General features: G+C 39.5%; 1 protein-coding gene across 6 annotated transcripts in view; it reads right to left on the bottom strand.

The window, feature by feature from the left end:
• Window positions 1–27,424, bottom strand: part of TNRC6B (trinucleotide repeat containing adaptor 6B) — a 106,869-nt gene that overhangs the window by 12,511 nt on the left and 66,934 nt on the right. For 4 of the 6 annotated variants that reach the window (XM_031057706.1, XM_031057705.1, XM_031057704.1 and 1 more), the window contains 13 exons: window positions 23,974–23,995; window positions 22,168–22,512; window positions 16,499–18,826; window positions 15,014–15,172; window positions 12,528–12,706; window positions 11,258–11,332; window positions 9,826–9,871; window positions 6,220–6,368; window positions 4,883–5,053; window positions 2,571–2,696; window positions 1,385–1,516; window positions 766–861; window positions 361–538 (listed from right to left, as the gene is read on the bottom strand). In XM_031057706.1, the coding sequence (XP_030913566.1) occupies window positions 361–538; window positions 766–861; window positions 1,385–1,516; window positions 2,571–2,696; window positions 4,883–5,053; window positions 6,220–6,368; window positions 9,826–9,871; window positions 11,258–11,332; window positions 12,528–12,706; window positions 15,014–15,172; window positions 16,499–18,826; window positions 22,168–22,512; window positions 23,974–23,995 (4,006 nt within the window). The remainder of the gene's footprint in view (window positions 1–360; window positions 539–765; window positions 862–1,384; window positions 1,517–2,570; window positions 2,697–4,882; window positions 5,054–6,219; window positions 6,369–9,825; window positions 9,872–11,257; window positions 11,333–12,527; window positions 12,707–15,013; window positions 15,173–16,498; window positions 18,827–22,167; window positions 22,513–23,973; window positions 23,996–27,424) is intronic. The other 2 variants (XM_031057708.1, XM_005421858.3) reach the window with 2 other exon arrangements.

Raw genomic sequence — 27,424 nt, 5'->3', positions numbered from 1 at the left:
TCAATTGTCATCTTCTGTTTTGTTTTTAAGCATCTTTAAATGGGGAGTCATTGCAATCACAACAAAAAGGCGGGAAAAAGAAATAAACAACTGCAAAAGGTATGTTCAAGGGGCAACTTCCAAATAAGTGTGTTATGTCAGTATGCCATGATATGCTTTCTTCTTAGGTTTGTCTTCTTCCCACACAATGAAAAATAATGCAATTTGATTCAAAGTTGACACTTGTCATAACCTTCACTCTAATGCTTAGACATAAATTACTCATTTCTGGACCCAGACATAAGTGACTAACACAATTACCACATTAATAATAGGGAAGCTACAGGCAATGCACCAGACCTACTTCCACGGAGCACTTACCACCTGAACCGTATCCAGGTATCTGCCCTTTGGTCTGTAAATCTGAGAGACCCACATTCAAAGGATTGGGTACCATGCTGTCTAAATGTGGCTTAGGCCCAACAGGGTGGGATGGTGAATGCTTCATGCCAGGCTGCCTCTGCTGCTGCTGCTGGAGGGCACTCACCATACGAGCAATCTGCAAATGGAAGAAAAAACTGCTTCATCTATGCTATACTGCAATGCAAATTCCAGTAAACATAAAGAAACAGTGAATTAGAGGAGATAAAAAAGACCCTGCTCTCCAAAAAGTGCACTGTGAAGAGAGCAGGTGACGTTACTGAAGCCAGCACCATCTCTACTGCAGACTGCATTTCCCCAGCAAACCTCATACTTCGTTTGATTGACAAAACCAGTGCCACACACCTGTTGCTCCTGCTGTTGTCGCACAGCTTGAGATAACTTTCTCTGGCTCTGTAACAGCTGTTGCTGCTGCTGCTGCTGAAGGAGGAGCTGACAAGCCTACAAGATAAGGGGGGGGTGGGAAGAGTGAAAATACAGAGGTCATCTAGCAAAATATAATTGCCAGGAGCTATTCACTAGCAAACGCTTGGCTCAGAAGTTAGGTAAACTGTTTCTCATTCCACTCACTCAAATAAAATGACAATGAATGCATTAGAAGAATACCACATCCTTCACTTAAATGTTAAATGTTTCTAATTTAACACTGTGCAAGAGAATTACTCGTATCTGCTTTATTACTATAAGTCTGAAGAAAACTTCATGAAAAATCAACAAACAACTGCTTTCTGTACAAAAACATGGCTTAGAGTAATTACCAACCCACTGTAATCCACAATAATTACATGGGCCTATTTGGTTTATCTGTTGCCTTCTAGCAGGACTTTACTACCCAATATAGTGAAGAGGGAATACTTGCACAAAATAACATCAGTTAACAAAAGAGAATTAGAATAAGCATAAAAAGAAAACTCAGCAGACAATTTGCAAACTGTCTAGTCTCACAAGATTACTAGCTACTTACTAATTGAAACTGGGGAATCTGTGGAAGCTGGCTCAGCATGGCAATCTGTTGTGGAGAAAGCTGGGGGCCCATATTGAAAAGACCAGGATTCAAGCCACTGTTGGGAAACTGTTTGAGCATGGAGGCCGAAACCTGCATGGAAAGCAGTTACATATCCTGAACACATTGCTACAAGGAAATGATGATGAAGTACAAGTATTTCTATACAGGAACAAGCATGACACCAATCTTCAATGGTGGTGTGCGAAAGACATTACAGATTTATTAACACATCACATTCAAACATGCACAATCTATATAACTTGGGCAGAGTAAATACCTCACTTTGATTGACAGTATACAGTATTACATGTGCAGATGCAGACACACACACAAAGGTTATTTCCCCAACCAATCAGGTGCCAGAGACTGTACTAAATTTAAATGCTGACATATATGCAGCTAAACAGTAATCACAGTACTGCATTATCACAGTAAAAACGTACTGCTTGACAAGGGGATAAAAAGGCATTCAGGCAGTCACTGGAGCAAAGAAACAGTGCCTCACAGAAAGAGTTAATCTCTTTGTACATTGAATAAGATACAGTAAAAGACAGGAGTAGGTGGAGAAGAATTCCCCCATTTCTCCCTGCATTATTGCAGAGTTACACAAGTACAATTCCAGAGAATCTCAAGAACTGTTCACCAAGTCCAAAGCAAAAGGTAAACTTGTACATTTGGAGACCCTGAGGTCTTAAGATTAAGCTCTGCAATATAAATGTAACATGTAGCCCCTACATCAAACCTTTCTTTTGTGGGGGGACAGGAAGCACAGGACAAGACTAAAAAAAATTAAGCAACCTGTCACACTTCAGAAACACTTTAAGCTTTCACGTTTATTTGTTCTTTTTAAAATACTTTGCAGAAGCCTATATAAGAGACAGGATTCCCAAATTCACTTTTGAGGTTTAAAAATACTGGTAGCGAGCATTTACCATCAACTGCCTTGGAATAAGATAGAATGCTAATGCTCCTGCCCTGCGTTTTAAGTACTTTTACTACGAATTTTAATGTTTTTATCTTATTCAATTTTTTAATTTTTTAACATCAAATTGAGACCAAGACAGATGTATAAGTAACCTCAATGATGTGCTCAGAAGGCTGTAGCTCTACTTTTACAAGTAATCAGTTGCTATAAATTCCTTACCTGGGGAGAAAGGAATTGGGGAGGCACTTGCGCCCGGATATTGGGGGAAGGATTTAGTGGCTGCACTGGTGTGTGCATGCCCCTCGATTGTGCTGTGCTGTTTCCAAACAAACCATGATTGCCACCCTACAAAATTAAAGCAGTAGTGAGAAGATGAATCTTGCAGGCTATGCTAATAACTACATCTCAGTAACAATGAGCCAAGTTACTGACTTAAACAGAGTTCCCTTAGAATTACAGACATTCAGCTAAAATTAGTGATAGTCTACCTGGGTTAAAGCCACTGTACTACATTTTTGAGATCCAGGTTGTTTCTCCTCTAACACTGAAGGGCCATGCTTATCTACTTACTTCAAGACATGACAAATCAAATGTTTTCATATTTTGCACTTTACGTACTGGGAAATAGAAACTTGGAGTACAAATAACAAACTAGAAACTCCATTCCAACTGGCTTAAAAGCATGGCAAGAATCTATCAGCAAGAATTATGGTCCCCCATTTTAGAGAAGACAGGTACTTTTCCTGAATAGGTTGCTGAGATATCTCTCATGAGGCTATTTTTTTCCTCTGTAGGCCTTTCATTAACTCATACTATTTTAGAATCCAAATTTCAAAATTTTCCCCTCTGCCATGAAAACTTCAACATTCTGGATTTGGATATTTTCCTTTCCCTTTTCACCCACTAAATTAGAAGAAAATTTTCAAGTGAGAAAATAGTTGTGGGGGTTTTTTTCCAGTGGTTTATTTTCTAATACAAGAATACTTGCTGTTTGAGTTTTTTAATGAGAAGTATTTACTGATTTTATAAGCAACTTCTGCAAAAAACCCTAATGCATGAACAAGACCCAAGAAAACTTGTGATTATGTTTCATGACTGCAGCCTCTTCAGCAGACTTTTTTTGGTACCATTTTTCAAAAAAAGCAAGAAATGTTATCAACGGTCTCATACACTAACTAAGCTCCACTCTCTTGCTTCTAAAAGCTGAAGCTCATACTCCAAAGCATCCTTATATGCCATGAATTTGTCTTTTCAGTTTCAAGACCCTCAGAATTTCCCATCTCCTGCTATCAGGGTGCCTGTGACTCTCAGATACCTGGGGTTCTGAAGAGTGTATTTGCCACTCTTCAGCCATCATTCCCTATTCTGCCTGTCCATGCCAGCATTGCTGCACCCAACATAAATCCATCATTATTCCAAACTGAGATTGTGCAAGCCTTCACTAAAACCTTTCCTTCCCTTATATACCAAGATTTCATAAATCCTGTCATAACGCTGTGCATAATACTCCTACCATTAATACTGTGCATATTCTGCTATCCTTTTGCTCAAACGCAAGTCTCTCCTCCTGCTTCTACACTGGCTGCACTATGGACTGCCTCATTCACACCTGCATCCCTCTCCACCTAAAGCATCTTCTTGTTCAGAAGCAACTCCTAAGCATGCAGGAAGACAAACAAAAAACCCCAAAAGACAAGAGGTTTTACCCTGGAAAGAGCCAGATGGAGTCAACTACACTAAAATTTTTGAGAGGCCTTGAAGCTGCAGTTACACTTTCAGCTCTCTCTATAACAAGAGTTCTGCACACTGAGATCAACAATACGCCTGCAAATTTTGGACTTAATCTGATGTTCAACACTATGTCACATAGAAACAGAAAGACAACACAAAGAAACACCGTCATGTTAGGCATATGACTACATAAGCTAGACCAGTTGCAATAATTAGGTACTATTCTTTCATTTCCTAGTATTTCCTGGCCAGAAATTCTCCCAAACTGCAGTTAATCACTTGACTACTTCCACACCATTTCCCTGTACATAAAAAGATTGCTACTTCAAGAATTTTTAAAGGCTACTAAATCAATCCTTACTTTGAACCGTGAGGAAGGGAGAGGGGAACAGGCACAATGCTAAATCACTGCAACTTTTTACAGGCTCATTTCTACATACAAGGCCTTTGAGTGGAGTCTGAAAAACTTCAGTGTTGGGTTTGATGAGGCAAATCAACAGCCTCTAACCGGGTTTTAAGCTAGCAATTAAAATAAAGGATACCACTAACTTCACGACTTCTGAAAAGCACATCTACCTGCTGTTGCACTGCGATTTAGGAAGAGGCCAACAAAACCAGACCAAGTATGTTCTGATGCTAGGAATCAAAGTGGACTGATTCTCAATGGCCTGAGACAGCTGCAATTTCCCTTAACAACTTTAACCTATTCAGCAGAAAAACAAATGCAAGCAACCAACTAACCAGGATTAAGCCCAGGTTGCAGCCTTATAACAATGCATCTTATAAGGTGGCCTGCTTACTTGTCTAGCAGCGAAGTTTTGGGGACTGAGCCCTGAGCCGATTGCCCCAAGGCCGACGTTGGATAGTGTGGAACCAGAGGGAGACAGCTTGTAGCTGGGAGAAGGGGAGAAGGGAGAGCAGGGAGCCTCATCCCCAAGGCACCCATCTTGATTGGAGAAAGGCAAAGTCAACTGAAGCAGCAGTTAGCCAACAGCAGGAGTTGGTTAGTGAAGCAACAGAACGCAAGAGGAGAGAAAGAGGGACGGTGAGTGACTAGGAAGAAGCAAAGTTAATTTGTAATAGCAGTTACAAGGACAAAACTTCTGATTTGAACGACCACTTGACAATTAAGATTTTGGTCCAAGGAGATACTCTTAGGTTTTCTTTTTAAAAATACATTTTGAACTCTCATGAAATTCATTTCTGATAGTGGCTATTACCACTACAGAAGGAAACAAATCTTGAATGAATTCCTAATGTTAGCACACACCTACTAGCATAATTTGTTAGGAAATGTATTAGCTTTGCTCATAGTATTTATTAATTATGCCACCAGAGGGAGTTGACAAAACTGCTTTTTGGCTCATTATACCAAAATGGAGGAGTTAAAAAAATTCTTAGACAGTTAACACGCCTTCAGAATTTTTAAACCAAATTTGTTTTCCATTTTACATGTGATAAACTGTGTCTAAAAAAAACCAAAACAGCCCTAGAGCATTCTGCATCTATTGGACACTCTCCAATTCATAATGGGAAGCAATTAATATTTGATAATAACAGTGAAAGCTTCTGTTTAAAATAGGCAAGAATATGAAAGAAACACTATCATAACATACAACAGATGTCACAGAGAAACAGATGTCGTACAGAAGCTTACAGTACACGGACATACAGCATAAGGGGTTGTGGAATTTAGAAAGGGTGTTTCCAATAAATGCCAGACATGAAAGAAGAAAAATATTCAGAAGACTGTGATTACTTATATTTACTTAGATCTCAACCAATTTTCTTTACGGTAGATGACTGTAGTTAGTAGCCAAAAGAATCATCATGATGAAACCTGTAACGAATTTTATTGCTACCAGTAGTTTATCCTTCCAAGAAAAAAGAAAGGCATTTGTCTACATCAAAACCAGTCTATTCTGGAATAAAAAGCCTCACTCTCTCCAATTTGTCTATGCACACCTGACGCCTGTTTTATACACACATTCACTCTACCAATAAAACTACCCCCCACCTTTTACTACTGAGCTCAATCAGGGTTATTCAATATCTAGCACCTGCAGAGAACTAGGGTAAAAACTGGAATCTTGAACAAAGAGGCTGCTATTAATTTATCTGAAGATATTTCTCTCACCTTCTCAAAATAAGGCCCACTATCTGTGGTTCCCATGTCTTTGGAATTAGGTGGACGGAACCCAGATCGATCCTTTCTCATCATGTCATTAAAATCCCCGAGATTCACAGCTCGTTTATCTACCTCAAACTTCTTATCTGGGAGACCACCTGTAACAAAAAAAAAATTAGTGCAAATAATCTCATGACAGCAGGTTCACAGCCAAAGAAATACTCTTTAAGACCAGGGTATTAATTACATCTGTCTTATAATTTAGCACAGCTAGAGTTGGTATTAAAAGTGTTGAAAAATAAATGTAGCAAGTTTCATTTAACACTGAACATGCCAATTTACTTTATAGAGTTTAATGTGAAGTATTTATCAAAATTTATATAGACATATAAACATAAACATTTCAACTAGTTATAGTAATTAATCCCTAGCTCTCTATGTCTCCCAAAACCTGCACTGTAATTTTTTGGGATCCAGTATGTAGAAAGACTACTATTTAAGTTCTCCATGTATTCTGCTTGCCTTCTGCTGGGTTTGACATTGAGAAATTATTTGAGATCATTTGAAAAATTTGGTCATATGCACATTATTTGGTCAAGGCTGTCCTAGAGTCACATGAACTTAATTCTTAAACACAAGACATCAACAGGTATATTGTAACTTCAGACAGACAACCAATCTCCTTCAGCCTGTACACAATAACACAACCAGTAACACAGACACTTCTCCAATACGCTCTAAAGTCTCCTGCCATTGTTTAGTCAGTAACCTGGTGAAGTATGAGATGTCAATAACAGATGACCAAACTGAAACATACACGGTGAGCAAGACATCGATTTTCTCTAAAAGCTTTATCAACAGCCAAAGAGCTGGCTGGAAGAAGTTTTCCACCTTACACAGTGAACTGTTGCCAAGGAACAATCTTTTTGGTCAGATGTGGCACCTGTAAGCTATGAGATGCATATTGCTACGTTGAAGTAGATGGAAAACATCTTTGTTTTAAAATACGGATATGATAGAAATGAGCTTTACTGGTATTTTTAGTTTTAAAGAATACTGTTTAGTTAGTAGCACAGATGGTCTTTCCAAGAATCATTTTAAAAACATGTCAGCACAATTAACAAGAAAATCTGTGACTTTTCCAAAGGAAGTTGGCAATAGCTAACCTACCCTACCACCACTGACAAAACACTTAACCTTCTTCAGAGCAGACAGCTAATCACTTTAACACCTTTAAGACAGCGTTTTGTTGAAAAAGCTTCTCAAATCCAGCATCTCTTCTTAATGTCCAATCTATTAATATTCATAGCGATGCCACTGCCAAGAAGCTATGAAACTGACCACTAATTGCATGGGTTTCTCTTACCCACACAGCTTTCAAAGCTGATCCAGCTTCATCCTGTCAGATGCCTTCAACATAATTTATCACAAGACAGTTGACAAATCACCTACATATCTTAGCTTGTAACTAGAGTCACACGGAACTGGATGAGCTTGTGCTTCTCTGATCCCTTTCTAACACACCCTGAAAGCTACAACTTGCTCTGCAAAAGCACTCACAAAGTGTCACAAACAGCTCAGTGCTGTCAATACCTACATCAAACCACTGCACACAATGCCAGCAACGTGCACTAAAAGGCTCATGTGCTTTAATTCCACACAGGAAGCCCCGGCCATTAGTTGCTTGAAAAGAAACTGAAAGCGAGGCATAGTTGCATCACTGTCTGAAATGAAACTGGGTCAAAGCCAACACAAGATGACTAAGCCACAGAAACACCCTTTCGTCCCTCTTGTTATCCTGATGATCCAATCAACTCCTCAAATATTACTGAATGATGCCTTGTAAAATACACAGGGCATTAAAAGAGTACCTCTGAAGGCTTGAAGGACAGATTTGCATGCCACTTAGTGCTGAAGCAGCTGCTTAAACTCCAGTATAAACAAGGTCTGAGAGAAATGATTGCATTCCTTTATCCCATTCACAGAAAATTCTAATGCAACTTTGAAATGTGTCATGTGAGTCTTGTCCTTTGAACCCATCAACTAAAGCTATAAATAATGGAGGGGGCTAAAGAATAGCTTTACCTTATGTAGTACATGACAACTGACAAAATGTGAAAAGTTTGAATTACCCTCCACAGTAGGCAGAACCACTTGTGTATGAATAAATATGAAGCCCCAAATTCTCTACATGCAGAAACATAGAATAGGTTAAATGTTACACCATCTTCATAAAAAAGACTCTACAAGCCTACCTCATAAATAAGTCCAACTTGTAAATTTTAGAAGTAGACCTGGGCTGAGCAAAACAGCTTACAGCTTTCCACAAACAAATGCCATCAGCAACAAGAGCAAAACTGCTAAATGCAAAAGTAATCAAAAAACCTACGAAGATCTGTTACATTCTCTGCCTTTGAAACAGAATGCAAGCCATAATTAATGGCTCTAGCTAAGATCAAGGGATGCCGCCATTAATGGGCACACTAAACTTAAAGAAGAGCAACATACCAAGGTAAAAGATGCAGCCTTGCTGCACCCTTTCACAGCATATTCTGAGCAGCAGTCACCTCCTCAGAAGCTCTGATGGCCTGAGGGTCTTTGAAAGCTCCAAAGGATCCTTAATTTGGAGATAAGAAACTAATCCAGGCTACCATCCTTTCCATCTGTACATGATTAGATCTGTTTTCTAGCAGCAGCATCTGAAAGCAGGTGAGAACTGAACACCCATGATGGCGACTGATCTCCACCTAGACATTCTTTAGAGAAGCATGATACAATCAGAGCCTGAGTTCTAGGGAGGATGCATGAGGCCAAACTGGAGAGATCAAAAAATTGTTACCTTTCACAAAACTGTATCGTACCATATAAATAAACATCCTTATAATCTATGACTGAGATCCTTCACTACTTCAGAAAAGACAGCAATTTTGGGAAAAATGAACAACTGAATCCTCGACGAAATGTGGCAGAAATTTAAGAATGTAATGGATTCTAAGCTGAGAGACACTGCATCTGTCTGGATTGTATTAGAATACCAAATCCAGACCAGGTATTAGATGCAAGTAAGTCTTGACTACCACAGTTCTACCTGAGGTACCACACAGCCCATGATGCTTAAGCTGTGTAGCAATGGTGGGGAAGCTATCCAGAACATAAAATCTAGTTCTACTGAAAAGTAATTTGTAATAGCCTGAGGCATGCAACTGAAGAAACCAATGACAGAAGATAATTTTTTTCCCTTCACATCACCTCCACAAAACTGTAATAAATGGAATGTCCTACTGGCAGGAGGGAAAACAGTACTCTACCACCAAATGAAAAAGATTTTCACTTTCTTGAAACAGTAACAATGAATACAAACTTCAAAGATTAAAACAGTCTTAAAGATGTTTCTGCCCCAAGTTACAGCTCTGCTCTGTACAGGTATACATCCCAATCTTGCAGACCAGAGTCAAAGCTTACAGACAAGACTGAAGATGCTTTTTACTCCACCCTTATATTATGAGGAGTGCTAAAACTAAGAATCAAACCCTTCCAGAGTACAGCAGGTCATCCTTATAAAAACACTACAGGTGATCTCACAGTTCAAATGCATTGCAATTAAAATACACTCACCTACAGACAAGTCCATCTTACTGCCTGGAATGTCGTCAGTTTGACTCTGGGGGGAAAAAAAAACCACCACAATTCAGTTCTGACTTCTATTCAATGCCAAGAATATTTCAGAAAGACAGAATGCAGAAAGAACATGCTTGTGCTAATGAAAGTTTTACTTTAAACTAAAACTGAACACAAGGGTTTCTGATATCACCCTGGACACACCTTGCCTCAACCCCCTAAGGCTGTGTGTGGCAAGTTTACCCATGTGAAAACAGACTCACAGACACAGCGACTGAGGACGATGGACAGACAGCCACTCCATAAATGAACCTCTGGCCTTGTGTTCCAGAGTTTGAGTGACAAAACACCAAAAATAGCAGCCAAAATGACAGCTCATCCTCATGGCCTGTCATGCCATCAAATCTTGAAGTGTACTGCCATGGGATTCTTCAGCTCGCAGTGTGGGACAGGGTGTTCCCATAGCTTTCAGAAGCATGTACTATCTAGCAAACTGAATTAGAGCTTGAGAGCCAAAAGACATTGCAAACTAATTCTAAGCATGTCAATGTCAGCTTGTGCAGCCCTAGATTTCTCACACAAGCTCTGTATTGTTATCTTCTGCTAGCCAGTATTACATGGTATTCCTGCTTCACAGGATGACAACTGGCACAATATTCTGCATAATATTTTACAAATAAGCTTGTCAGAAGTTCCTTTATATAAAAAATTATACAGAACTCTTTTTGAAATACTTCCCTATGGCTCTGTCCTTTTCTCAATGATGTGATATTTATTCACTTTACCAAACAATCTTTACTTATGGATTTATAATGAGCCCTTTTTTTCTAAAAAGACCCTACTGTACTTCCAATATAAATTCAGCCAAGACAGACATAGAGCTGTAAATCTCCTTTTCTGATAGATGGCTGAGATTCAGAATTAATACCTTGGACTTATCACAGATGTCTGACACTGCAGGCAGGAGCCTCCAGCTTAAGTGCTCTAAACAGCATGTTATGAAAATAAAATAAAAAAACCCAAACCCAAAAACAAAGCAACAAAAAAACCCATCCCACACTAAAAAGCAACAATCTTCCCACCCCAAAAGCAAACAAACAAAATAAGAAAACACACATCCCCCTCCCAAATCTATTACTTGCAAGGAAACTGCAACCTTTCCTCCTTATGATAGCTCCTTCCTCCTTATGAGCTTTATGATAACTCCTTCTCCTACAGAAGGAGCTACCATAAAGTAACTTCAGGAATCACGATAGATTTAGGGTTTTTCTGAGAAGCCATTCTAAGTCAGCTACTACAGGTATTATAACCACCATCCTAGCATGGCAGATGCAGATAAATAACTGTGATACAGTTGGTATTTCAACTTATTTAAAGCTTACAGCTCTTTCACAAAGTTGCACTTTCTTTTAAAAAAAAATTTACTTACTAGCAAGCCCATATTTGAAAACTGTTTGGATAAAGGGTTCATCCACGAATCACTATTTCCTCCTTTTAATGCACACTGAAAAAAAAAAAGAGAAAAATACTGTTAAGAAACTTCTTGATTCCTTAAATTCGTCTTTATCTTTCAAATGTGCATGTTTAAAATGAAAATTCAGGTACCAGGGAAATTCATCTCCAGAAAAAATAACTCCAAGTATTTACATGTTTGGAAACATTTACCAAATACTGCGTCTTGTACAACTGCCCACTGTTAGATATTCCAAACTGGCTGAACATTGTCATGCAGAATGTTTATCACACCTTCAGTTTCATTCTGCAATCTGGAAAGCTTTGTGAACATTGTTTATTTTTTCTTCTGTTACAGTTGAATCCATTCTTTAATCCAGTGCATTCAGAGGCAGACTTCTTCCTTTCTTCCCTTTAGCATGGTGTCTCTTGCACAGGCACTGTGCTGACCAGGGTCTCTCTTTGGCTTTAGTGTAATTTAGAGATCACCAACACTAACACAGTTCAACAGTGAAAAAAAATTCCATTGTTTTGGTGGTTAAAATAAATTAAGTGAGGAAAAAAGTCCCCGAGAATAATTTCTGTGAAATATGAATTGTGAAACTCCCTATCATGTCACAGAAGTATTTCCATGTCTTAGGAAACTGCTGCGCCTTGCCTTTTGAATCTGCCCTACCTACTTCATGAGAAGCAGACACAGCATAGTCCTTCTAATATTAATACAGTAACAAGTGTTACTGTACTGAAGAACTTCAATGCAAACAAATCTTAGAAAGAAATTTACTCAGGACTACAGCCAAGCTCCTGCTCCTGTCTGAGGCCAAATGTCAAGAACAACAAACGTAAGTCAGACATAAATCCAACAGTTGTTAGAAATAAGAAGTTCATGTGCCAAAGGGACTGTGGAATGCAAACTTCAGCAGGCTATGCAAGAACAACAGCAGCAGCCTAACAAAGATGTGTCAGCAAGAGAAGAGAAATAGCCTTGGGATACTTATTTTCATTTAGTAATGGCTGTGCAGCTTACAAACCAAAAGAATTTGACACCTACTGGAAGATTTATTAGTCATAACAGGTGTCATATATTAAAGCAAATCCAAAAACCTCCCTTTTTTTTACATTAGTTTAAGAGGCACCTTGCTGTAACTCTGCAAAACATTCTTAAAAAATAACTGCATAGTGCTCTAACATATCAGTCAGACTGTTTTCAGACAACACAGTAGTAATGAGTCATTCAAGCATTTTACCTTCATTTGTGTTTTCTTTCCTCCTTGTCCCCAGCTTGTTGAGTTGTGGGAGGAACTGCTTCCCTGAGAGCCTGCTGTGTTCCAGACTCCTCCCTCCTCCTCCTCTTCCCAGCTGGAATGACGTGTTCCTGTCACTGGCCCATCACTCTCTCCCCAGCCATCTTGCATAGATTTAGAACCTTTAGAAAAACAAAAACAAAAAAAAAAGCTCAAAAGCAGTCTACATTACCATGCAGCTGGTGATGTGACACTGCAACATTGGCTGAGATCATCAGAATCACAAAGGACTTTAAAAAAAAAATAATCAAAAATGTGTCTTCACTCTAAGAGCTGTAAAAACTTGTGCACGAATTCCAAAACCCAAGAGATCTGGTGGCATGTTCACATGTCATGTTGTGCAACTATTTTAAAGAAATGTCAAACCTTTAAAGATATAATAGCAATGGGGACCTCTTATACAGATACAGCTGCATTTAAAAGGCAACCTACTATTTTTGAGTACAAATGAAAGCCTTCAAAGCACACACAAAAACCAGGGGTGCTGAAGATTCTGCTTCAGGTGGTTTATCAATTAATTCCTCTTTCACTTCAAAACCTTAATACTCCACTCGCTCTATACTCTTCCATAAAATTACAAAAACGACTTTTAGGAATAACAACTAAGTAGAATCTGAAAGCAAACACCCAACATGTCTGAATATAAAAAAAGTCAGGAATTGCAATTAGTCTACCATGGGGATCTCTACCCTGATCATAACGAAAATAAGTACAGCAGTATTTCATGGTGGTTTAAGAGATACCTTAAAATGCATCATAAACAAACACTCAGATATTTTAGAGGAAACAGCTTTTTAAAGCCTGTTCAATTGGGTACTAAAACTGAGGGCTCTCATGAAACATACTGGTCCAAGTGCAAAAAATCTACCTCTTGGCCCTTTAATCCTGCTACTTATGCAGAAAAGACTACGATAAAGTATTATGACTGCACAGTCAAGAACACAGTCTGGAAATGTTATACTGGGAAGTCCCTGCAGCTTTAATTTATTTCTGGCGACAGTGCTTAAATATATACTATGCCACTATATAACCAGAGATTATTTTTCTGCACTGACAGCTCTCTAGGACTCTTGAACATGAAACTTCCGCCAGAATATTCTTATGCAATGCTTGCAGAACTACGTAAATGTACTTTTTTAAACAGGTAGATACTGATCTATGCTTCCTTCTCTGGCTCCAAACTGATTTTTTCCATTTTCTGATCAGAGCTGGTCTGTATCCTGTCCCTAGATTTTGCTCTAGAGCTGGGGACAGCTCACATACAGAACAGCATGCGTAGGTTGCAGTTCTTTAGTTATGGCACACATACAGACCAGTTATGGTATGAAAGTGACCAGGTAAAGTCTTAAAGGACTGTATTAAGCATTAACCAATCAACAGAATTTTCAATGGATCAGCTTCAGAAGTTCTTATTTTGGTCATATTTAGGTATCTTTTTATAGATAAAAGGAGACAGCCATCTAAAATCAGCTTAGCATCCTCAAAATGCCAAGTCTGTGGGGCAGGCATGGGAAGCCTGTCATCCACAAAAGCCTGTAACAATAACACTAAGGAAGCAAAGCTTTTTTTGTTTCAGAAATGGCCAAATTATTTAATTGGTATGGGAGGAAGGGTGAACAATCCAACAGCAAACGATCTACACAGCACTTAATTTCAAACAACTACATGTTGCAAAAGCAACTTCTGGGCTGGAAACAGTCTTACTGTTATCAAGTATCATCAAGTCAAGTTCAGTAACACTGGTGTATCATCAGTAGTTCCGGCAGGAAACTTCACACCCAAACGTTACTGACTTTGGCAATAAGAGTGAAATAAAAATTATACAAACAACTTATATCATCAAGAAAAATACCCAAAAAACTCTTAATATAAAAAAATTTTAACTTCGAAGTAGATTTTCAAAATACTTCATCATCTCATTCACAGAAGACACTGTGGTAGGCTTTTAGGTTCTACTACAAAGTGCAGTTCTTAAGAGCTACAATTTTTCTCACTTATACAATTTTAAAAATCCATTCAAAGCCAAGTTACATTATCAAAGCATGGATAAAGATGTAATGGCCTTCACAGTGAAATTTGTCAGTACTGTGCATGTCTTTTCCTTATATGATCAGAAAAGGTGACTTATCATGTAACAAGTAGGTAGCCGGAGAAACGGAGAAAAATACACATTTCCTTACTGTGTTTCAGCACTTCCAGAATCAGAGTTGCTCATTTAATTGCTTAGTTAGGAAAATTTTCCTACCTTAAAAGACAAAGTTTCAGTCATTTACAAACACTTAATACTCATCCATCAAAATCCTATAAAAACACTCAACACTGCTTTTAGGCCTCAGATAACAACTCCTCCACAGGTGACCTACGTCAAAAGCCAGACACAAACATCTCCAAGGCAATTGCAAAGAAACTGGTGTCTGGCCCATACTCACTGGATTTCATGGCATTCGGGGCAGTGGAAGGTGCATTCCCCCAGCCTGTAGTCGATGCTCCTGGATCATCTACTTCACCCCACCCGGGACTGGTTTCATTTGGCTCACCCCAGGCGGACGTACCATTATCTGGAGCAGGTGGAGTGCTTTTGCTCCAGACTGCACAAAGGACAAAGAGGTTTCATTACAGACCATGCAGACAATGAGCTGTTTACTGCAGTGCAGCACCATGTCATTAATTTACTGCTTCATTCTTGTTGAGAACTTTGGGTTCTCAGTAGTGTGGGTGAAGCAGAATTGACAATCATTCACAACTAATTTAGAATGGGCACTGACCTCCAGGGATGAAAAGGAAGAGAATGCTATGATGAGTAATACTCTTCTCCCAGATTAAACATGAACCCCCACAAGTAATACTGTCCCCTCCTATCTGTGACCTTTTGTGACTAATTACAAGCATCTAACTTAGGGTTTTATATACTGACTATAGGACATATTTGCAGTACATATCAAATCAAGACAAAATTCTTTTAAAGTGTCTTTGAGTCAGAGGAAAAGATTACATAACAGTAATTTCTTAATACATTTCCAGGCTATATAACTTTTTCTTGTTTTATTCCAAAGAACAAAATATTTCTTCAAGTATTCTTTATCATACAGTAAAGCCAAACTGGACTAAAAAAACCAAACTGTAAAGACATATTAAATTTCAGGTGTTAACTGAGTGTTTCAGAGCAAAATGTTTTTGACTAAAAACAAGTAAAGATTTTCTCCCCATTTCTCTAATAATTAAATGTAAAAAATGCTACTTAGTCCAGAAAAAGGGAAACTCAGGGGAGACCTTACTGCTCTCTACAAATATGTGAAAACAGGCTGTAGCCACATTGGGGGCAGTCTCTTTTCCCAAGTAACAAGAAATAGGACAAGAGGAAATGGCCTCAAGTTGCACCAGGGCAGGTTTCAAATGGATATTAGGAAAAACTTTTCACCAAAAGGATTGTCCAGCACTGGAACAGGCTGCCCAGGGAAGTGGTTGAGTCATCATCCCTGAAGATATTCTTAAGACCTGCAGATTTTGCACTGATGAACACTGTTTAGTCATGGACTGAGCAGTGCTGGGCTTAGTAAGTTTATGGCTGGACTCAGTCTTAAAGCTTTTTGATTCTGTAATTTAACCTGTTCTTCAGAGCTCAAATTGAATATGCATATTTGCTATTCATAGCTATTTGCTAAAGCTAACAAACACTTCTTTTCCTGGCAAGGTGACCAGTATTCAGATCACAGTTACTGAAGCATAACAAGCAGAGGACTGATGGAATCCAAATTTTAAAGACACTTTAAATACAGAACCAAATATTAAAATCAGAATTTGGTTTTCTTTATAGAATGCAACTATCAAGAATTGGTGGCTACAAGCATCTCTCTTATGCATTAAGGTTACAATCAAATGTAGGAGCTTGCTGAAGAAAGGAACAAGACTAGTACCTGATGCTTGTGATTTGCTAGTCATTGGAGTAGGCAGGCTCTGCTCCCGTGGGGCCTGTCCTCCTTGTGAGTTCTTGTCCCACAGATTCACATTCTTGTAGTTATAACTGCTGGGATCTCCCCACGCTGAAGTGCCATCATCAATATCCATTTTTCGACTGATTGACTGTGGAGAAGGTTCTTCCCAGCCACTAGGCTCCTCCTCTTTGGGGGCAGCTGGCTGTGGTCCATTGTTCCAGTTTGGGTTTGGAGGCCGCCCATTACTGGGAGTTTGGGGCGGTGGACCCCAGGAACCAGAAGACTCCTGCTGTTGCTGCTGGTGCTGTTGCTGCTGCTTGTTCCAGGAGTTGGGCTGTCGACCCGTCTCGTTCCATGTTGAAGTTCTTTTACAATCGTCCCATCCACCCTTTGAAGCAGAGCTTGTATTTGCACCATTACCCCAAGTTCCAATCTCATTTTGCCCACCTTCACCCCAACCAGACACTGGCTTGTTTCCTGCACTTTCCCAGTTACTGCTTTTTGTTTGGTCAACTTCCTCTCCCCAACCGTTCTTTCCAGAAGACCATCCATGATTACTTTGCCGTCCACCCCACCCCTGATCCTTACTAGAGCTGTCATTCCAAGAGGAAGATGATTTTTCTTCTTGCCTTCCTCCTCCCCAATTAGAAGAATTGGAGTTCTTATAGTCATTCCATCCTCCACTATTTTTGGGGTCCTTCCACTCCGTTGGGGTTGAGAGCTCACCCCATCCAGACTTGTTTTGATTGCTTTGGCTGGGTACATCGCCCCAGCCCCCTGAGTTCTTTGTCTGTGTGGCAGAGCTCTCCCACCCCTCAGTTCCTTTATCAGACTTCCCCTCGGGTCGTGGCATCTCTTCAATATCCCACACGGTATCTTGCTTAATTTGAGTCTGGCCCCAGCCGGTGTTGGAAAGCACTCGGGGGTCCAAGTCAGTCCTGCTCAGCAACGTCTGCAGGACTGCCTGGCAATCAGGATGCGTGGGCCTGTATGATCGGCGTCCAGAATTGTGACTGTCACTACTTCCTGCTTTGTGGTTGCTTCCAGTGCTTTGACCTCCAACCTCACTTCCTGCAGAGCTGGAAGATCTTCCCCAACAGGGAGCCTGGGAATTGCCTTGGTTTTCAGGAAGAGGGTGGCCTTTTTGATTGTCCCATGCTCCAGTGCTAGAATTTGGTTGGTTTGGACCACTCCACTCTCCAATCTTCAGTTCATCAGACCCAGACAGCTGTTTCCATTCTCCCTGAGAGACCCCAGATGTTAATTTGTTCCCTTCACCCCATTTGCTTTCGTTTGCATGCTGAGGGCCAAAGTTCCAAGACCCACCACCCGTAGACCTGTTATTGTTATCCCAAGAATCACTTCTTGACCCATTAGGTTTTTGAACAGAAGCTCCTTTCCAGGAGTCCTCTCTATCCTTTCCATTGTTCCCATGGTTTCCAGAATTGCTCTGCCCAGAGACTGTTTCAGTTCCAGAAGACCCCCTAGCTGTACCCCAAGATCCAACACTCCCAGTCTTTCTTTCTCCAGTGCTTTGAGAAGGGGTGTCAGTGCTCCTGGAAGGGTTCCCCAAGCCCATTTCAAAGGGCATTCCCTTATTCTCCATAGGGTTTGGTGAACTTAAGTTCAAGGAGTTAGTGTTTCCATTTTTTGGTCCATCAGTGTTATGAATTTGAGCCTGTTCTCTGCCAGAGACAAAGTTAACACCCGCATTTTCCATCTTTGACTGCTGTTCCCTAGAGGTCTGACCTACTGTGCTAATCTGTGCATTGGAGCTACCACTATCAGATTCCAGAGTTCCTTTCCTAGAATTGCCCTCTTGAACCAGTGCTGGCCAAGCAGATGGGTTGCTATTTGGGTTAAAGTTGCTGAAACCAGAACCGGGACTGATTCTGTCTTGTCCACTCAAGTTCCTCCAATTACCTAGTCCATTGTTACTCTCGGCAGCAGGGTTGGAAGATTGAACAGATTTAGCCTTGGGATCAGATTTCCAGGCCCCAAGATTACATTCGTTTCCAGTGCTTCCAGACTGGCACTGGCTTCCTTTTCCTTTGTTACTAGTGGTGCTTCCTGGCAGAGCGTTCTTCTCCAAGCCAGGGTTCGAGGCACTGTTGTTATCGGTGGTGTTTTCGGAAGAAGACTCAGCATCTTTGCTGGCAATACAAGGCCACTCTTCCATGTCAGACCCGTCTACAATCACCTTGTCCCAGATGTGAGTTGGGTTGGCGTTGGTGCCGCTGTTGGAGGAGGCTCCAGGACCCCAAGTGGAATTTGCATAATTTGAAGCAGCAGCACCTCCAATTGCTGAATCTAAAAGAAAATAAACCAACAAAACGCCCAAAAAGGTGTCATTAGTAATCTGGATTATTTACAAGCACAGAACATCAGATTTTTGACATCAGTTATCCCACTTATTTTGCAGAGCATAAACTCCATAGTAACAGCTGCAGCAGTATTCATAAGTGAATACATACAGTTACTACCAGTACCAGCTCATACGACAGCTTCCATGAAAATAAGGCAAACAGCTTAAAAAACTGGGTGACTCCCCTCCCAGACTCAATTCCTATGTTATATATTCCAAAGCAAAGATCACAATTTCTGGTTGCTAATACTTTCAATATAAGATAAGATCAGCTTTCAGCGCCTGTCTGAGGCTTCCCCAGCCTTGTTAGCTTAAACAATGAACATCTAATGAATGCCTTCCGGATCCCCCTTCACTGAGGGCCACCAATGAGGATTCAGACTTCACAGCAAAGGTTAAAACTCCCTTGTAAGCTTTGAATATTGATGAACAGTAGTTTGTCTTCAACCACTAAGTCCCACCCACCAAGACCCAAAAGATCAAGCAGTTCCCAAGTACATTCTGTTCCTTCTGTTGCTTTAACCTCAAATGCAAACTGAACAATAGCAAGGAAGTATGACTCCACTGATATTTTTATCCATCTATCTTTTTAGCACAGAGTAACCCTTTTTTTTTCCCTTCCAATTAAAAAACTTTCTGATTACACAGATCACAGGAAGAACTTAAAGAGGACAGACAAAGACAAGCTCAAAAGACTGCAAGGTTGCAAGGTTTTGATCTTAGAAATGGTTCAGACAATGAATGATGCATAGGCAGCTCTGAACTTAGCAAGATCTTCAAATCAGTGACTTTAACAGAACCATTTAATTCCTGTGAAGACATTCTAAAAGTATTAAGACTGGGGTGATTGCTCACATATAGCATGCTAAGACACAATTTATTGGATTGTTTTATGAAACCAGCCTTCCCTTGTTGTTTTTGACAGTGGCAACAATCATAACTATTGAAAGACTTTTCACCAATAAAATCTAAACCTTTTTGTCCAAAACTGTCTTGTATGTCCTGAATTACCACTGGTATTGGAAGAATTACATAAAACACCCATCATCTCAGTCTCCTGCATCGGTGTGAGACAATAGTATACCTGGTGTCATCTTTCAGGACACTAGTTTTGCTAGAAGGATTTCAATCCTGGTAGAAAAAGGTCGATGTGAAGAAGGATTATGTGTTGACTTTTAATATTAAATCCTCACCAACACCACCTATGACCATCTGGTGAAAATAAGAATGTGAGCAAGCAGGTAAGCTGCATGATCTTCCCTATTGGGAACCTGCTTTTTTCTTTCATGTGGCATGAATTTAACCACAGTATCAGTGCACACATGCTTGACCAAATTGGGCCAAAACTGAAGTTCAGTTTGTCAGCAGCCAGATGTGAGGTGGGATCAGCAATGTACCAGGCCGATAACACTGCACTTCCACAAGCACTTTAATGAAGCACCTAAAGCTATGTCTAATAAGAGAGACACAGCCCCAGTGTCTCTCTTATTCACCTGCTCATTCCCACTCCTCTGGCACACCTACACTCTCATAGGCTAGCATCTATGCTCCCACTGATATTCTGCTGGGTGAATGGGTAAAGACTGAAATCAGCTTTAAAAACAAACTTGATTTAATTTTAATACAAGTCAGATCCCCAGCCCAGTTAACTCATTATGGTGCAGAAAAATGGATGGGGTGAGGCAGATCTCAAGGACCCACATCTTTCCTGGCACTCCTGATTTACATCAGGATAATACAACTAACCAATGGCTAATACAGCCATGTAACCTCTTAGTTGTTAATGCACCATTAAATGAAGCATAAAAATATGAGAATGTATAATACCAAATTTCAACCTCAGAAAAACAAATATTGTCAAATAAATACATACAACTTAAGGAGTCTCTCAAAATACTTCAAAATGGTCCTCATATAGTACACCCAACAGCAAAAAAAAATGTTGCTCATGAGAAGTTTTGAAAACTTTTAGAATGCTTCACTAACACAAATTTTTCTTAGTCAGTCTACTACAATAACTGTGAAAGCATACCAGTACCAGGACTTTATACAGGAACCATAGACTTCAGTGCATGTTTTGTTTCAGGTGTTTTATCAAAATAAGTTATCTCCAAGACCTCTGTTTTTAAACTGATAAGTAAAAATTTTGCCATTGTAGTTTGACATTCACCTTCTCCTTTATTAAACAGCAATTATCAAAGACAACATAAATACTCTGTCAAACAGGGATTCAGTACAAATGAATTCAAGTAGTGACGCCACAAACAGAATTATTCTTTTTCCTAGAATCCTATTTAATAAGGACAGCCATCCCACCTAGCTCACTTCATTCTGTACAAGTCACCTGCTTTTAATTCCAAACCACGGAGAACTAAAAAAAGTTTGATTTCCGCAATGGTAAAAAAATCATGATCCCATTGATCTGGCATGATTTTCAAAGAAAACTCAGACATACTGGTATTGTTATTTTATTCTCCTTGACTTGCAAGTATTTAATATTTCTTTTTAAAAAATCCTTATTGTTAGAATTGAAGCTGTCCTTGACTTCACAGGTCACCTAACTCTTTCTTTGAAAGGCAAATATTTTGAGTGAAATTTTGTTTGTTCTACTATTATAATTAAAGAAGAAATATTACAGCTACTGCAATTCACCAAAGGTCTAAAAAATTCAGGAGCAGCTTTAACTTCCCCATGCTCACCAAAAAAAAAATCAATTTATCTTTTGGAATACAAAATGAATGGAAAAGTAAAAACAGAACAGTCACCACTTGTACAAAAAGGCTTATCTAAGTATAAAAAATAAGATTACTACAAAAAACCAGAAGTGAGGAGCAATAGGTCATCTTTGTGTTTCATCCAGACAAGATGTGACAGGCACCTGCCCTTTGCAGACCTGGCATCTATATGCCTGTTTTACGAGATGATACAAAAATGTGACAAGACAGGAAATTCATGTCAAAGAAACCTGAAGAGCCATTAGGAACTACTCAGTGACAACCATAAAATGCTGTTTATTTATGCCTTCCGTTTACCTTGCTGCAGAACATTTCAGCAACCAATTAAAAGCACTCAAAACATACTTGAAAAAATTAAACCACTCGTTGCATCTAGTAGTAAAAATTAATTCCATTGCTGCCAACAGAAGCCTGTACACTGAAACAGCAGAAGCTCCCCAAAAGCAACCTGAGTTTTGCTATATAATGACAGGCTCATGTACAATTTCAGCCATCCCTTTTCTGCCATGCACCAACACCTTCCTTTACTATCATTTATTATCATCACTTGCCTGTTGCAGTCCCACTGTCGCTCTGCAGCAGTGCTCCTGTCACTGGTTGTGCGTTGTTTGGGTTTGCTCCTGGTGCTGCTGGGGAGGGAGGCCCTGCTCCACCCCCAAGGAGCATGCAGGATGGCGGAGGGGGCTGCCCACGTTTCAGTAACACTTTGTGGTCCTGCTGGCAACGGAATCGCGGCGGCACCTCCCGAGGCATGTAGCGGGCGGCGCTTGGCGGTTGTCCGTTCGGCACTGCCACCCTCTTGGCATTGTTGCCACCATTGACTGGTGGCGATGGAGAGTTGCCAATTGGGCTGGCAGCCACTGGTTGGCTTAAACTTGGTTTCGTCACTTCGGGCACTGAAAAACAGGAAGGATGAAAATCAGAAGTTTTTCCACTTAAACCTGTGCTAGCTACAAGGACTCACTGTGACTCTTTGCTTTCATTACTTAATCTCTTAAATACTGCACAGCTTCCACCTTCTCAACAACCAAAAACAACCTAAAGAAGCAGGAATTAGCAGTAGCAGCAGACCTTTTTGCTCCCATGTGCAACTCCGTAGTCTAGGATGAAACTCTATGTTCATCAATTTTGCTCTGGCAAATGTAAAGTTGGCAAAGAATATACTCTAGATAGTGACTAATTTTAAAATATGAGCAGTCAAATGTAACTGGCTCCACCTTCCTGATCTTCAACTGGCTTTTGGACTGCTATGCATCATCATCTTTATGGGAAATCTGAAATCAGAACCCAAGTTTTCACCTGTTTACTAGGCTACACACCACTGCCCAAACAAACAGAAAGATGGGAAATAATCTGCCTCCTTTTGGATTCAGAGGTAACAATCTGAGTTGCTGCTGCTTGTGCTGCTCTTCAGCAAGGCAGTAATAGCTGACTCTCACCCAAAAGACAGTCCTACACAGAGCAACTGTATTTGGCTCACTTAAGGTTGCCTTGCTGGTCACCAGGTGCCCCTCTAAGCAAAAACAAGCTGCTCCCGAGGACTATTAGGCACTGGAGAAGAAAACCGCAAATCCTTGAGGAGCTAACACCATCACAAAATTTGCTCAAGAGACTCTAGACAAACTAAGCACAATTAGTAAAACTTTTACAAACATGAGATCAACAGAAGTGGGTCTCGCTCTGGCAACATGAATGCACTATTCACCACATTTTATTTTTTATGGGTTTTCCGATTTCTCTAGACAGGCGTCATTGCCCAAACCCCAAAAAGTTCTTGTTAGCCATAAAATCAAGTTACTATTTTAGTGCTTTTCTTTCACTAATGGCAATTTCCCCACAAAATTTATCAAAAACTGATACACAAAGCAAGATTAAATATATTTTTACAACAGCTAAATTATTTAGTTCAAATTTCAAGATCCTCACTCATCAGTCCTGTCTTCTCTATTGGACTTCTATGTGCCTGAATTTAAGTTTCCAAACCCAAGAAATTTCCATTCATTTTGGTACCTCTCTATAAGCAGTACTTTTGCCATCTTTCATTCCCTTTATAAAGGTGGTTTCTTTTCAGTCTTGGTTATTTGTCTAAAACCGTTGTAAAACAGAGAACTGAGTATTTCAGCTAACCTATCTCGTCCACAATCCTCACTTTTTCTTCAACTATTTCGATGCTGACAACACATCTGCAGAGTAGTTGTAGTTTCTCCATTTTAATCACCTCAACTTATTTCTTCTGAATATTCATATTCAGTGTTTCATCTTTGCTCATATGTCCCCTTCCTTTTCTAACAGTTTTGGTAAAGATCTGAATCTTGACTCAAGTCAATAAAAGTACCCTTATGATCAAAGATTCTTACCTTTGGTTTTTTGATCTGTGACCTGCAAATTAAGAGCAAGAATGTAAATAGAGTTTTAAGCAGTGCAAAACAAACATTGAACATGTTGTGCTAAATCACAATCTTAATATATCAGCAAAAGAACAGAATTTGTTGTTGAATGAAAACAACCGATTAACTACAAAAGTCTAAACAGTATTCCTAGTTATATATATACATATATATTGAAGGTTTTCAAAAGTGCTACAGCTGCTATAATAACTCTGCCTGATGCAAAAGTCCCTGGCAGAAACAATCATACTTCACTCATGATTTTAAGTACTTAATCCTCCTCCTCATCCCAAACACGGCTTCCAAAGCACAAATAAACACATGCTATAGCATTACAGTTCTCTCAGATTTTGGAGATGAAGTATTTCAGTTAAAGTGTAACAAAGCCTTCCTTCTGTTGAGAGTATCCTTACAGTAGACTTTTGGGGCCTGAAGTAACCACAGCAGTCTGTCTCTCTGCCATCTTCCCATTTCACCTTTCCTAGAACATCTCTTCCAAGGAGAAGTAACTCTAAACCTTACTGGATTCATTTCCACACTTACAAAGAGTACCAGCAACACCTATAAAGTAAAGCTAATGAAAGCAACAAGAAGTCAATGACTGAAATGAGCATTCATGTTGGCCAACAAACTCAATATGGGTTTGTATTTGTATCTGTACCCTACATTGTTTCAGCATAGCAAATTTCAAGCTACAGCAGTGACAAACACATCACTGGTATATTCTCTGGAATTGTGTGTATTGTAGCATTTTTTGAACATGTCCATCATGAGTTCCACTACACAATAATGAAAAACCCTAAAGATCATCATGTGTCAGGTTCTATGACACCTATTCTTAAAAGAAATTGCTGAACTAGTCTATATTTCTGGAAAGCACACAGCAACAGTATAGAATAATGAAAGCACAAGTAAAAAGCAATTTATTGTTGAAACTAACCAAGCCAGAACTCCTTTGTAAGGTAAAGAATAAAAAGACAAACTGCACTAAATTGCTATGCTATTGTTTACTTTGGAAAGATGAAAACTGCAATAATGAAAGTGGAACATTCACTAAAATAGAAAATCTTAAGCATTGTAACCTCACAGACATACACTATCCCAAAGCCTCAAGGACAAATATGTATCTGTACCAAAACCATGTCTGTACCAAGCCACACACCAATTATCCACTTCACTTATGAAAAATCCTGTATGCAACAAATTACATCATCTTCTGTGGCAGTTAAAGATTCTGTTACACATTTAATTGACCCTGATGCTTGGCTACTAAAGGAAAGGGGGAAAAATATTAATTAACACAATCTGATAATGCTGGTAAGTTTATTATAGTCAACAGTAGACACATTTAGTAAATTAGTAACTTGTCTACTTGGATAAGAAACATTTTTCTGAATCCATGAAAAATTCTACACGATAAACACAAATTACTTTAGACAAAAAAAACAAATAAAACTCCTGCCTATAATGTCTCTCTCTCCTAGTCAAAATGAACTCGTTTTGTGATTGCTTTCATCTAAAATTCAAAAGCTGAAAAAAATATGACAATGTCTCATATTTACAGCTGTCATCTCTCTGTGGGCAACCTATGAGCATCAGCAAGGTGGGAGAAGCCACAGTGAATGGAAAGCTGGAATAAATCTCAGCCTACTGAGGAGCTACCAAACAGCTCCCTGGACACCAACAGGTATATTTAAGCTGTGAACTTGTTGTGTAACTTCCTTTAAAGTGATTTTTTTTAAATTTTGTTTTTTAAGTTTCAGACGATCCAGACAGAACAATTGCTTCACGTTAAACTTTGTTTGAAAATGGTACCCTGAAATCATAGCTGCTTATTTGGTGAACACCTCCACAGCCAGTAAGAATGAACACACACATTTATATTTTGTCCATTTGGCTGCCCACTTTGCTATTCTTACCTATCTCCAGCTATTACTGTCAAGTTTGGCTTCTAGGAGATTAAATTACTTATCTTTACCCTTCCTGAGAGTGTGGCAGAATATGTACTGAACAACTTACTAGGTGAGAGACCACACAGGAAAGCTGGCAAATCTCTTTTTTATTCAAAGCACCAATTCCTCAGTAAACACAGCACTGTTATCAAGATGATCAGTACAGCCTTTTCAAGTTTCCCTTTTATCACTGAATTTCAGCACATAATCTTCAAGTCTTTACTCTTTATTCATAAGGGTCTGCTCTTTCTGGTTTCTACATACCTTTTTTTACTTGAACATTAAACAGCACTGTCACCGAGGCAAAAAGACACTGGAGAGACTTTATCCATAGCAACTGCTCTTTTGCACTGTTATTTGGGGATGAATCAACTGGATGAAGACAACTGACACACATTTATCCACACCCAGTTTAAACTGATAGACTCAAATTGGTGAAAAAGCCCTAGATAAGACAAGATTTAAACTGAGGTTGGTGCTGTCTGCTCTCATCAGAAACCCACAGAATGTAAGAGTGAACACTGATCTTTCATCACCTGATCTGTTACTGAAGCAACTGAAAAACAGAGTACTAAAAGAAAGTAAAGCCTTTCGCTCTCAGTTTCACATAATCATTGACGATGGAAGGAATAGCCTCTGGAAATCCAATCCACAGTTCCCACCTGTCCTCTAATCCACACCTGTCCTCCACCTGGCCCCAAGAGGCTTCTCAATTTGAAACAAAATCATCAAAACTGGATTGCACAGGACCACATGAAACTCAGTTTTGAGCATCTAAAGACAGAGGCACCACAACCCCTCTGGGAAACCTGTTTCAATGGTTGCCCAGCCACATACACACACAAAAAAGGAGTCTTTTTATGATTAGGCAGACTTTCAATATGTATGTAACACCTTATGCTTTGCCACTGGGCACCGTGGAGAAGAGTCTGCCTCCATCTTTTTACTCCCTTCCACGAGGTATTAACATACATTGATGAGATCCCCAAGCCTCCTCTCCCTCCAGGAGGAACAGTCATAACACTCCCAGCCTCTCCTCATTTGTCAGATCCTCCAGTCCTTTAATCATCTTAAAGGCATTTTGCTGGACTTGCTCCAGGGTGGTTGCACCTATCCCATACTGGGAAGCCCAGAAAGGATTTTACTGGTAAAAAGCATGGATAACACCCTAAGAGACTCAAGCTCCTGTGTCAAGTTAATTCCTGCCAGAACAACCTGCCAGATGTTTTTTGCAAAAAAGAGACCTTCTAGTACACCAAGTTTCAAACATGCTTTCTTAGCAGAACCAATTTCTGGTGACTTACAAATTCTCCACAACTCAGACTTGAACTGGCAGACTTCAGCAAAAGTGCTATTAGCTATAGAAAATGTAAAATGCAAGTAATACTTAGCAAAAAACATAAACGCAACCTTCATTAGTAAATATTTCATATAAACTTCCTTAATGATTTTTTAAAAAATTATCTTCC

Source organism: Geospiza fortis, unplaced genomic scaffold (assembly GCF_000277835.1).
Source record: "Geospiza fortis unplaced genomic scaffold, GeoFor_1.0 scaffold173, whole genome shotgun sequence".
In the NCBI taxonomy this organism is placed as follows: domain Eukaryota; kingdom Metazoa; phylum Chordata; class Aves; order Passeriformes; family Thraupidae; genus Geospiza; species Geospiza fortis.
Note: the sequence above shows the minus strand (reverse complement) of the source record. Positions and strands in the feature narration are given on the sequence as shown.